The sequence below is a fragment of the Erythrolamprus reginae genome, chromosome 8, assembly GCF_031021105.1.
Source record: "Erythrolamprus reginae isolate rEryReg1 chromosome 8, rEryReg1.hap1, whole genome shotgun sequence".
NCBI classification, from domain to species: Eukaryota; Metazoa; Chordata; class Lepidosauria; order Squamata; family Dipsadidae; genus Erythrolamprus; species Erythrolamprus reginae.
The window spans coordinates 7,824,171-7,837,431 of NC_091957.1; the positions used below are offsets into that span (position 1 = coordinate 7,824,171).

At 44.5% G+C, this 13,261-nt stretch overlaps 1 protein-coding gene across 1 annotated transcript in view; it reads left to right on the plus strand.

Moving 5' to 3' along the window:
• The window catches only part of PAPPA (pappalysin 1), a 157,816-nt gene that overhangs the window by 104,496 nt on the left and 40,059 nt on the right, over nt 1–13,261 (plus strand). The window contains 4 exon segments of the mRNA XM_070759604.1: nt 2,076–2,174; nt 2,324–2,468; nt 3,247–3,460; nt 10,526–10,719. Coding sequence (XP_070615705.1) covers nt 2,076–2,174; nt 2,324–2,468; nt 3,247–3,460; nt 10,526–10,719 — 652 coding nt within the window.

A 13,261-nucleotide genomic window follows, 5' to 3' on the forward strand; every position in this document is an offset into this window, starting at 1 on the left:
ATAGTTTAAATGAACAGAGCTTTCCCGAAGGTTTGTTTTGGCTTCGCTCGGGTTTTTTAGCAGAGGCTGGGGGGTCAGTTTTTAAAAGCAAGTTCTCACTCATCCATTCAGCGACAGGTGACGGGTGCCAAACTCCATTCCTCCCAGTTCAGTTTCCCTCGGTCTGTCTTGTGGGACGGGAGGGGGAGGGAGGAAACAGGAGGGAGAGGCACACTGTGAGGGTTTGTGAAAAAATACAGGGGTGCGCCATTGGTTGTGGCAAGCCCCGTGGCTGTATAAATTACAGATGTGGGCAAGGATGTCGGTCCCCTAACTGGGAGAGGTATTAAAATCAAAACCAGCCTTCCCTCCCTCCCCTCCCTCCCTCTCCCCATCTCATTCCACCGAGACAGACTGTTGAAAATGATACATGTCAAAATTGCTGGAATGAATTTCAAACGCCAAAGATACTTTATGTAAAATCTTGCATTGCTGTAAAATGTAACACAATCCATTGGCAAGGTTCGGGAAAAAAAAAATTGGTCCTGGTTTGGGGTTTATTTTTTTCTTCCCATCCCCCCCCCCCCCCCCCCCCAGTTCCTACCCCCTTCTAATTTTTTTTTTGGTTAAATTTATTTAACAAAACTGAAAAGAAAAGAAAAAACTTTTTCCAACCCATTAAACCTGATTTATGTTTTGCCCACGGATTCCTTCCCTCTTTTTAAAAAAAATATATATTTCTTTTTCTTTTATTTTTTCTTTTGGAGGGATTTAAATTAGAGAAATCATGACTTCACTTTTGGCCCAATCTAGCTGCTCCATTCTCCGAATAGTACTTGGTTTTTAAAAAAATCTGTGTGGATGTAAAGAAATCATCGTTCCCACTTGATGTGCTGTGGGATTCCTTTCCTGTGTTTGCCACCATGGAAGTTCACAATGTTCCCTTCAAAAACTTTTGTCTCCTTCATATCCGGTTACAGGATAGTCCCTCCATTAGGGCTAAAGAATGATAGTGGTAGCACTGATAACAATAGCACTTATATACCGCTTCATAGTGCTTTTACAGCCCTCTCTAAGTGGCTTACAGAATCAGCCTTTCGCCCCAACACTCTGGGTCCTCGGAAGGATGGAAGGCTTAAACAACCTTGAGCCAGTCAGGATTGAATTCCTGACTGTGGGCAGAGTTTGCTTGCAATACTGCATTCTAACCACAGGGAAGGAATGAAGGAGGGAAGGAAGGAAGGAAGGAAGGAAGAAGGGAGGGAGGGAAGGAAGGAAGGAAAAAAAGAAGGAAGGAGGGAAGGAAGGAGGGAAGGAAGGAGGGAAGGAAGGAAGGAAGTCAACCTTGAGCCAGTTAGGATTGAACTCTTGACTATGGGCAGAGTTTGTCTGCAATACTGCATTCTAACCACAGGGAAGGAAGGAAGGAAAGAAGAAGGGAGGGAGGGAAGGAAGGAAGGAAAAAAGGAAGGAGGGAAGGAAGGAAGTCAACCTTGAGCCAGTTAGGATTGAACTCTTGACTATGGGCAGAGTTTGCCTGCAATAATGCATTCTAACCACAGCAAAGGAAGGAAGGAAGGAAGGAAAGAAGGAAGGAAGGAAGGAAGGAGGGAAGGAAGGAAGGAAAGAAGAAGGGAGGGAGGGAAGGAAGGAAGGGAAAAAGGAAGGAAGGAGGGAAGGAAGGAAGTCAACCTTGAGCCAGTTAGGATTGAACTCTTGACTATGGGCAGAGTTTGCCTGCAATAATGCATTCTAACCACAGGGAGGGAAGGAAGGAAGGAAGGAAGGAAGGAAGGAAGGAAGGAAGGAAGGAAGTCAACCTTGAGCCATTCAGGATCGAACTCATGGCAGTGAGCAGAGTGTAACCTGCAGTACTGCATTCTAACCACCTTGCCACCATGGCTCTCCATATACACATGAATGAAATGATACAGCACCGAATTGTTCTACAGCAAGTTGTCCACAATGAGTTGTCCTAGATCCCATACAAGCCTATCGGTCAACAGATAGGTTACATCCACTGGCTGCACTGACTTCATGTAGACTTCCCCACCACTGCCTCCAACTGGACATCATGTTCTTCTTTTTTTAATCAGATGTGCCGGACCAAGGAGTACGACTTCAATGATGCTCTGGCCCAATATGCGTGGTACCCTTGCACCGCCAACCACACTCACACAGTTTTCTGGCTGAAGGTAAATATGCAATGCAATTCGATAAAATGACGAGGTTTTAAAAAAAGAAGCAGAAGGAACGCCCTTCAATGGAGTTTAGTCACTCTTCCAGGGCAATTGCAGAGTTTGCCTGCAATACTGCGTTCTAACCTCTCCCCCTCTCTCCATAGGCTTTCTATACCCAACCCATGGTAGCCGCTGCAGTGATTATCCACTTGGTCACAGATGGGACATGGCTGGAGATGGATCTCGATCAGAAGCAAGAGTCCATTTTTGTGCAGCTGGTGGACACTAAAAACCAAAGTCACGATCTTGGTGAGAATGCTAGCTCAATTATTTTTATTTATTTACGTCAGCATTCCATACCGGCTTAACAGAGATAGATAGATCAGAGATAGATAGATAGATAGATAGATAGATAGATAGATAGATAGATAGATAGATAGATAGATAGATAGATAGATAGATCAGAGATAGATAGATAGATAGATAGATAGGAGATAGATAGATAGATAGATAGATAGATAGATAGATAGATAGATAGATCAGAGACAGACAGACAGACAGACAGATAGATAGATAGATAGATAGATAGATAGATCAGAGATAGATAGATAGATAGATCAGAGATAGATAGATAGATAGATAGATAGATAGATAGATAGATAGATAGATAGATCAGAGATAGATAGATAGATAGATAGATCAGAGAGATAGATAGATAGATAGATAGATAGATCAGATAGATAGATAGATAGATAGATAGATAGATAGATAGATAGATAGATAGATAGATGACAGACAATGATAGATGTTAGGTTTTAGATAGATGTTAGATAGATAGACAAATAGTCAGGTAGACAGACAGACAGACAGATGATAGATGGAGAGAGAGAGATGAGAGAGAGAGAGATAGTGGAGAGATAATCCAGCTCCCTGCTCAAGCATTGTTGTACTCCTTTCCATTTAGCTTCTTCTGCCCAATTAAGGGACCCTCCTCAATCTTCTTCTCTTTCCCACCAACCCTTGCCCCTCTTTCTTTTTTTATCTCTCCAAATCTCCCCCCACCCGCCCACTCCCACTCCCACCTCAGGAGAGCACGGTTTGAGCTGCCGAAAAAACCCTTTGATTATCCCGGTTGTCCATGACCTTAGCCAGCATTTCTACCGGACTCGGGCCATCCTCATCACCTTCAGATCTCAGTATGTGGCTATCTCCGGGGTGGCCTTGCGCTCCTTCCAGAATTTTGACCCCATCGCTGTCAGCAGCTGTCAAAGCGGGCAGACCTACAGCCGGGCGGAGCAGAGGTAAGTCTCTCTCTTTGGTGCTTTACCAGCTCGTTAGTCCCCAACTTCAGAAGTCTCGGTGAAGAAGAGGGTCATCAGAAAGGAGAAGAAGAAGAGGAGGAAGGGGGAAAGGGGGCCATTGACCCTTGGCCTTGTTGGCAGAAGCCATGTGGCTTTCCCTGAATGCAAACAGGCCGAGCCATTTAACCCCACAAGGGAGAAGGTCCATAGATTATTTCCACTCCTCCTGACCTCTCTAAGTGACCTCAGTCCCCGTCGGCACAGTTCCAACACTGGGGCTTCAATGGGCAGCTCAAGAAAGAGAAACCTCCCCTCCGGGAAAGAGGCAGAGAACTTGGGTCATTTGGGTTTTAATTCTTCTTGCAGGACACTTACACACACACACTGTTTGCTTTGCTTTTCATTGATTCTTTGATGTCAGCCTTGAGCGGAGAAACGTGGTGTGGTTGGAATCATGGAAGAACGAATCAGGCCAGGTTTTAAATTCTGTATTTGCTGCAAAAAACACAGCTGGGTGGATTAGAAAGGTGCTGAAAGCCTGTTTCTGTCTCCTTAAAAAATATTTTTTTTTCCTTTATGTTTGGAATGACTTGGAATTTCCTTTCTCCAGCTCTTCCTTCCTTCCTTCCTTCCTTCCTTCCTTCCTTCCTTCCTTCCTTTCTTCCTTCCCTATCATTTCCTTCCTTCCTTCCTTCTTTCCATTCTTCTTTCCATTCTTCCTTCCCTCCCATTTTTCCTCCTTCCCTCCTTCCTTCTTTCCTTCCTTCAATAATTCCTCCATCCATCCAAGTCCTTCCTTCCTTCCTTCTTTCCTTCCTTCCTTCCCTATCATTTCCTTCCTTCCTTCTTTCCATTCTTCCTTCCCTCCCATTTTCCTCCCTCCCTCTTTCCTTCTTTCCTTCCTTCAATAATTCCTCCATCCATCCAAGTCCTTCCTTCCTTTAAAAAAAAAAATAATTTTATTGATTAAATACATTAAAAACAACAAAGAAAAATGGCAACATGTTGTAAGAAAAAAAGAAACAACATAATAGCAAGACAAGCAAAGACTGACCAAACATTTCACATAGACATAAGGAACAAATTTGTCAACTATACTGTTGGCTGCTAGTTTGCGACTTTCCAAATTAGATACTATCAAGAATTTCTACACGTTTTGGGTATATTTGAAACTGTTGGATATTCATCTACCGAGGGGTTTACTTTCCTTCCTTCAATCATTCCTCCCTCCATTCAAGTCCTTCCTTCCTGTTAATGTCCGGTATACAGGGTGGATTCCAGGCAGACGAGCTGTATTCAAGAATTGGTCTGGCAAAGGTTTTGTATGCCCTCGTTAGCAGTACAGTGTTACCGGAGAAAAAGCTTTGCAAAATTAGGTTAACAACTCTTTGTGCCTTTTTGCCAATGCTGTGACTGCGAACTCTGGGGCTTAGATCTTTGAGATGAGCATTCCAAGGTCCTTGGCAGAATGAGGGTCGTCTATGAGATCGTTTCTGCCCAATTTGCCTCTTCCTTCCCCTCTTTCTCTCTTGTGTTCCTTTCACCTCCACCATGTTGGCTGTTATCTATACAGTGGTACGTCTACTTACGAGCTTCATTCGTTCCATGACCAGGTTCATAAGTAGAAAAGTTTGTAAGAAGAAGCAATTTTTCCCATAGGAATCAATGTAAAAGCAAATAATGTGTGCGATTGGGGAAACCACAGGGAGGGTGGAGGCCCTGTTTCCTCCCAGGAGATTCCTAGAGAGGCCCCACAGAGACCTTCTCCCAGCCTTTTCCAGCCCTGTTTCCTCCCAGGAGATTCCTAGAGAGACCCCACGGAGGTTTCTCCCCACCTTTTCCGGCCCTGTTTCCTCCCACGAGATTCCTGGAGAGATATACAGTGTGGATTCCAGGCAGACGATCGTCTGCTAGACCACAGAGACTTCTCCTCGCCTCTTCCGGCCCTGTTTCCTTCCAGGAGATTCCTAGAGAGGCCCCAACGAAGCTTCTCCCTGCCTTTTCTGGTTACAGTTTCGGAGGCTCGGGTTTGTAAGTGGAAAATGGTTCTTGAGAAGAGGCAAAAAAAATCTTGAATGCCCGGTTCTTATCTTCAAATGTTCGTAAGTAGAGGCGTTCGTAGGTAGAGGTAGCACTGTACTTGAAAAAATCACCCTCCAATGAGTTAGTTGGGACTTTCCTTTGTAAGAATAAGAGCCTAGAAGCCCTGGGGTCTATCCGTCAAATTGCCTGTCTATCAGAACAATCCCACTTGGTTTTTCAAGCAACGCTTTTATCTCCTTCTATTCCAGGAAAGTCTTTTTCTAACTCTGCCAATTTCCCGCTGTGGGGCTTGGCCCCAACATCCCACAAACCGGACTTTGGGTATGAAACCAGATCTGGCTTATGGGAGGTCTCTGAATTGACTCGCCTCCTTCGTAGGGATTCAAAGCCAGGGCTCTTGCTTCAGCCCTAACTTCGTTTTGCCAAATTGGGTTGTGTTGGGTTTTTTTTTTTGTGCTTTCCTCACCTTGGGAGTTTTCTTCCTTGCAGCCAAAGGACAGTAACACAGGACACAAGACCCCGTGTAAACGTTTAGGTTTTGGATGTTAAATAATAGAAACATAGAAGATTGACGGAAGAAAAAGACCTCCTGGTCCATCTAGTCTGCCCTTATACTATTTCCTGTATTTTATCCCAGGATGCATCTATGTTTGTCCCAGGCATGTTTAAATTTAGTTCCTGTGGATTTACCAACCAAGTCTGCTGGAAGTTTGTTCCAAGCATCTACTACTCTTTCAGTCAAATGATATTTTCTCACGTGGCTTCTGATCTTTCCCACAACTAACCTCAGATTGTGTCCCCTTCTTCTTGTGTTCGCTTTCCTATTAAAAACACTTCCCTCCTGAACCTTATTTAACCCTTTAACATATTTAAATGTTTCGATCGTGTCCCCCCTTTCCCTTCTGTCCTCCAGACTATACAGATTGAGTTCATGAAGTCTTTCCTGATAGGTTTTATGCTTAAGGTCTTCCACCATTCTTGTAGCCCATCTTTGGACCCGTTCAATTTTATCAATATCTTTTTGTTGGTGAGGTCTCCAGAACTGAGCACAGTATTCCAAATGTGGTCTCACCAGCGCTCTATACAGCAGGATCACAATCTCCTTCTTCCTGCTTGTTATACCTCTAGCTATGCAGCCAAGCCTTCTACTCGTTTTCCCTACCGCCTGATTGCACTATCCACCCATTTTGAGACTGTCAGAAATCACCACCCCTAAATCCTTCTCTTTCGCATTTCACCCGTTGTTGTTCCCTTGCAGAGTGATATTCATGCTTCTTTAAAACAGAGGTTTGTTTATTTGTTTGTTTGTTTGTTTTGTCAAGGACGTATTGGTGGTATGCAAAGATATAATAATATCTACAGTATATACATGATACTAGTAAGAGAGAAACATTAGGACAGGGGACGGAAGGCACGCTGGTGCACTTATGCAAACCCCTTACTGACCTCTTAGGAATCAAAAGAGATCAACAGTGGATAGTCTAAGGCTAAACTTTTGGGGGTTAGGTGAGGATACTACAGAGTCTGGTAGTGAGTTCCATGCATTAACCACTAGGTTACTAAAGTCGTATTTCCTGCAGTCGAGTTTGGAGCAGTTTACTTTAAGTTTGTGTCTGTTGAGTTGTTGTGGTTGAAGCTGAAGTAGTCATTGACGGGAAGGACGTTGTAGGAAATGATTTTATGGGCCAGGCTTAGGCCGTTGAGTCTCAAATGGTTCTGATCCGTCATCGTACGCACCCCTGGGTGGTCCTCTTCCCAACCCTAAAAACTGTAGGGTTGTCGGATTTATTTGCCGTAGCTTTTCCAGGTGCGTTGCGAATCTTCTTCCTGAGCCTTGGTGAGCTAGCGGTGAAGTCTCCTTCTTCCATATGTAAAAATTAACCTTTGAAGGCCCTGCTGGGAAGCAATTATAGTTTTGGGGGTAGGTGGGTTTGCAAAGGAAACAGTTTCTCTGTTCTGGATACTGTTGGAAAGCTCCGGGGGCCTCTTGTCCATGGCTGCTATGGAGAGAATTTGGAAAACAAGATTTTATTTTCCTTACCTTGATGTGGTGGGGCCCCCTTTCTCCTGCGGATCAGCTCGGATTCGTTTTTGAATCAGAAAAAGAGGAAATATTATCACCTCGCTTGTGTCTCAAGCTTGGAGTGGGTTATAAATCTATGATAATATTCAAATTCCAGCATCAAAAGCTTGAGGTCTTCGCCAAGGCATGTTGAGCGGTTTCCCAGTAGGGCTTACCCTGGACAGGAAACTTAAATGATTTGTCTGCTGCTCATACTTCTTCCAGCTCTTCTGCTTTCCTTTGGCCTGGTTAAGGTTGCAGTCTTCTCTTCTCTTTCTTCTTCTCCTCCTTCTCACTCTTCTCCCGTTTCTTCTTCTTCTCTTCTTCTTCTTCTTCCCCTTCTCCTCCTTCTCACTCTTCTTCTTCTTCCCCTCCTCCTCCTCCTCCTCCCTCCTCCTCCTCTTCTTCTTCATCTTCTTCTTCTTCTTCCCCTTCTCCTCCTTCTCACTCTTCTTCTTCTTCTTCCCCTCCTCCTCCTTCTCCCTCCTCCTCCTCCTCCTCTTCTTCTTCTTCTTCCTCTTCTTCTTGTTGTTGTTGTTGTTGTTCTTCTTCTTCTTCTTCTCCTTCTCCTCCGTCTTCTTCTCCTCCTCCCCTTTCATTCCTCCCTTTCCTTTTTCTCCTCCATCATCTCCTCCTCCTCCTTCCTCCTTCTTCTTCCTGTTCCTCTTCCTCTTCCTCCTTCTTCTTCTTCCTCCTTCTTCCTCTTCCTCCCCCTCCCCTTTCTTCTCCTTCTCCTTTTCCTCCTTCCTCCTCCCCCCTTCTCTTCCTCCCCCTCCTCTTTCTCCTCCATCATCTCCTCCTCCTCCTCTTCCTCCTCCTTCTTCTGGAAATGATTCTAGTTAGCGTCTTCCCCTAGCCCTGTGATCCCCTTCTTGAGCTTTTGAAGGCACTTTGAGGTCAAATCAGGGGACACCTCAAGCAACCAGGGTTGAAATTGAACCTGGGTTATTCTATATGTTCAACGGCATATGCCAAGCTTGTATGCAGAGAATTGACATGGGCCAAGAACTGGAAGGTCCACAATTCCAGGTTTCGTTTCCCCACCGCCACCCCCTGCCCAGATTAGCATGTGTTTCCCTTTCCTTTCAAGTGCAGAGTGTGCACTGCATACTCCATAGTAGTACATTTGCTTTCCTCGGATCCTCTGAACTGGATTTTATTATCCATACATTTGTTGAAGTAGCCAAGAGCCAGCTTCTGCAGGGTGGGCTGTGTGTTTTCTCTCACACCCTTCAATCCACAGCTGTGCAGCGCAGATGGTAGTACACACAAACACAGAGAGAGAGAGGGAGAGAGAGAGGGAGAGAGAGAGAGAGACCAAAACAGACACACACACAAACAGAGCAAGAAAGAGACAGAGGGAAAGAGACACACAGAGAGAGAGAGAAAGAGAAAGACACACAGAGAGAGAGAAAGGGGGAATGAGAGAGAGACAGACAGACAGAGACTGAGACAGACTGACAGAGAGAGAGAGAGAGACACACACAGAGAGAAAAAGAAAGAGAGAGAGAAAGAGACTGAGAGAGAGACCGAAAGAGAGGGAGACCGAAAGAGAGGGAGACCGAAAGAGACAGAGAAAGAGGGGGGGAGAGAGAGAGAGACAGACACACACACAGAGAGAGAGAGGAGGGACACAGATAAAAAAGAAAGAGAGAGTGAAAGAGACAGAGAAAGAGAGAAAGAGGGGGAGAGAGAAAGAGAGAGAAAGAGGGAGAGAGAGACAGGCAGAGACTCAGACAGACACAGAGAGAGTCAGAGAGAAAGAAAGTGCAAGAAAGAAAGAGAGAGAGAGAGAGAGAGACAGATGCACAAAGAGAGAGACTGTGAGAGACAGAGACAGAAAGAGAAAGGCAGAAAAAAGAGGAAGACAGAGAGAGAGTCAGAGAGACAGACAGACTGTGTGTGAGAGAGAGAGACAGATAGATACAGAGAGACAGACAGAGAAAAGAGAGAGAGAGAATATACTTTATGAGAAGATATTTCATTTCAAAGGTTGACCATATGCCACTGACACAGGGAATCCCCAGCACAAATGTTTCTCGACATCTTTAATCCATTCCTCACCACCACCAATCCCTGAATGTTCTTCTTTCTTGATGTGGTTTTTAAAACCCAGATGCACCTTGGCCTAAGTGTCTGTGGCATTCTTCTTCATCTCTTTTCTATTTCCCATCCAGAAATTGGGGCCATCTCAATGGCAATTCTTTGAACCATTAGACAGAACATCCTCTGCAATTTGACAGTGGTTCTTCCATCATTAGACACCAAGAGGCTAGTCCTTAGGATCAAGCAAGCCAGACATTGGGTGAACACACATTGCTTGTGTGAAGACAGCTCTTCTGATTTGTCTTGGGTGGGAGGGAGGGAAAGCAGGATGAGAAAGGAGGGGAAGGGAAGGGAAAGAGAAAGGAAGGGAAGGAGAAAGGAAGGGAAGGGAAAGGAAGGGGGAGAGGAAGGGAGGGAGGGAGGAAAAGAGGGAGGGAGGGAGGGAAGAAGAGAGGAAGGAAGAGAAAGGGAAGGAGGGAGAGAGGAAAAGAAGAAGGGAGGGAAGGAAGAAGAGAGGAAGGAAGAGAAAGGGAGGGAAGGAGAGAGGAAAAGAGGGAGGGAGGAAGGAAAAGAGGAAGGGAGGGAGGGAAGAAGAGATGAAGGAAGAGAAATGGAGGGAGAGATGGAGAGAGGAAGGAAGGGAGGTAGGAAAAGAGGAAGGAAGGGAGGGATGCAAGAAGGAAGAGAGGAATAAAGGAAGAGAGAAAGGAAGGAAGGAAGGAAGGACATTTTAACTCATCTTAAACATGAAATATGGAAAAAAATGTTTCTTTCAGGACATGGAAAGAAATTTTTCAGAAGAAAATCACATTTTGGTGAAATCTTTGGCATAGTACCACCTTACCAGCCATACCCTACCTTGGAAGTCTGATTATCCTACCCTAACTGAGACATTTTCTTCCTCCTCTGAACAGCTGTGTCCCCCATTCGTGCAAGACCATGGATTGCCAAGAGTTGGAAATTGAGAACGCCTTGCTGACTTTCACCGACGGAGGGCACTACAATGGCGCCCAGTGCAATGTTACCTGCCGCACAGGTTATGTCCTCCAGGCTCACAGAACAACGATTTGCCCCAAAGCCAGGTTGGTGGAACTGGTTTGTATACAGGGTGACTCTGATGGGAGAAGAGATGCTTAAACAGGCTGGGAAATTGAGGTCTTTCTTGGCTATAGAATTGGACAGAGGCAGCAGTGATAACACAAAGCATGGAATAACAGTGTTGGAAGGGACCTTGGAGGTCTTCTAGTCCAACCCCCTGCTGAAGCAAGAGACCTCCGTATTAAGGAGTGTGCAGAGCAACCCCTGAGTTATCAAGAATACATATGCACAAAGGAAATTTATTTATTATTCATTTATTTATTCAACTTCTATGCCGCCCAATCCCAAAGGACTCAGGGCGACTTACAACATAATAACAATACAAAAGGATACAGCAATAAAAAAGAAGTCAACTAATACTCTAAAAAACTAACCCCGATAAACCCATTTATTAAATGTGGAATTCCAGCAGATATTCATGAATAATGATTCAGTTATATAAACCAGATATATTAAAGTGTATAAAATAGTGTTTACTTTAGAAATATCGTAGTCACGTTAAACAGTCCACTCATGCACATTCAAATCAGTCAATATCTCTCAATACAATAATAACATTACAAGCCTGACTTTGTCTTACATATCAGACCATACATTACAGCTTACAAATACATCAAACACACAGATCTTACTACATCAGTCACAGTGAATCAGCAGAAATGAACAGAGAGAGCCGAGAGAGAGAATCATGCTCTCTGGCTCCCTCTTATGGCAATTTGAAACACTACCTCTTAAAGTTATAGTCCTTCAATACAAACATTCATTGTTAGCTTGTTTACATATTGCAAATCCAACTGTTTTGTACATAGTACTAATGCACCTATTTCAGACCAATGGTTGTCCAGTCTCTTCTTAAAAACCTCTAGTGATGGAGCATTCACAACTTCTGGAGGCAAGCAGTCCCACTGGTTAATTATCATCACTGTTAGGAAGTTGCTCCTTAATTGCAAGTTGGTTCTCTCCTTGATTAGTTTGCATCCATCACTTCTAGTCCTGCCTTCTGTTGCTGTGGAGAATAAGTTGACCCCTTTCTCCTTTGGGGCAGCCCTCGGATATTGGAAAACTACTATCATGCTACCCCTTGTCCTTCCTTTCTAGAAAGACACTAGGGGTCAGAGGTGGTATTCAAAAACCGCTCTCAAAAACCTGGATAAATAGGATGGCATTTTTTTTACAACCACACTGTGGGTGTGGGCTTATTTTGTGGGTGTGGCTTGCTGGCCATGTGACCAGGTGGGAGTGAGCTTGACGATGATGTGACTGGGGGGTGGGTTAAAGGTCATATGACTGGCTTAAAGGTGGCCAACTTGACATCACTCACTCAAGGGTTTGGATTAGGATGCCTGGCCTCTCCTCGCCTCAAAGAGATACAATTTCCCTATCTATTTACTACGGTATTGCTGAACATCCAAAATATACTCTTTAATTCTATGGCACTGTATATATGCTATATGTGGACATACATATTACACACAGGCACACAAAAGTATACATGATCTACTATATAAACCTCTAAAATTATACACATTCAACCTCATTTACTGCGATAGGAAAAACATAGCCAGAGCCCAGAAGAGGAAAACAAAATAAAATTCAAAGTTTTTTCTACCAGTTCTGCGTACCTGGCCAAAATTTTTCTACCGGTTTTGTGTACTTGACTGTACCTGTAGGAGCCCATCACTGCTGCGGGCCGATGCCAAGAGAATACTGAGCCATTGGAGCGGAGCTGTTCCCTCCCTTTTCTGGAAAGAGCATTGCAAATAAATAAACCCTGAAACGCCCACGGCTGCAGGGAGAGGAGAAATAAACGTAGGGAGGAGGAGAACCTAGCGGGGAAATGTCACTCCGCTTGTTATGATATCTCTGGGGAAGGTGCCTGGCGGGTGTCTTTGACCCCTGCTAACACCATCCAAATTAGGGTGCTTTCTTTTGGCAGCCAGCAGAGAACACATTTGTCTCGGGCAGGGAAGGCGGCGGTTAGAAGGGTGGACCGGGAAAATCTTAAATGTTATTAGAGTTTTTAAGCTATATTGATTGGATTTCTTAGATATGTACAGTGGTACCTCTACTTACAAACGCCTCTACTTAAGAACTTTTTTAGATAAGAACTGGGTGTTCAAGATTTTTTTGCCTCTTCCTAAGAACCATTTTCTACTTAAGAACTCGAGGCTGGAAAAATTTCCAGGAAATTTGAGAGTGGCACGAAGGCTTGGTCTGTTTCCTGCCGTTCCCCCTTTAATCCCCGGCCATCTCGGGCTTTTCTGGGCTGCCAGAGGAGCCTTTCGGTGGCGCTTAAGGAGGCTTTGGCAGTCCAGAGCGAACGGAGCATTTTCCTTTTTCTGGGCGCTTGGAGAGGGAATAAACCTCGGCCCGTGCCCAGAGAAAAAAAACACTCCCTTTGGTCTGGGCAGCGACTGTCCTCCTCTTCTTCCTCCTCCTCCTCCCACCCAAATTCCAAGCTTTTATTTCTTTCCTAATGAGTTTGCATGCATTATTTGATTTTACATTGATTCCTATGGGAAAAATTGCTTCTGCTTACAAATGTTTCTACT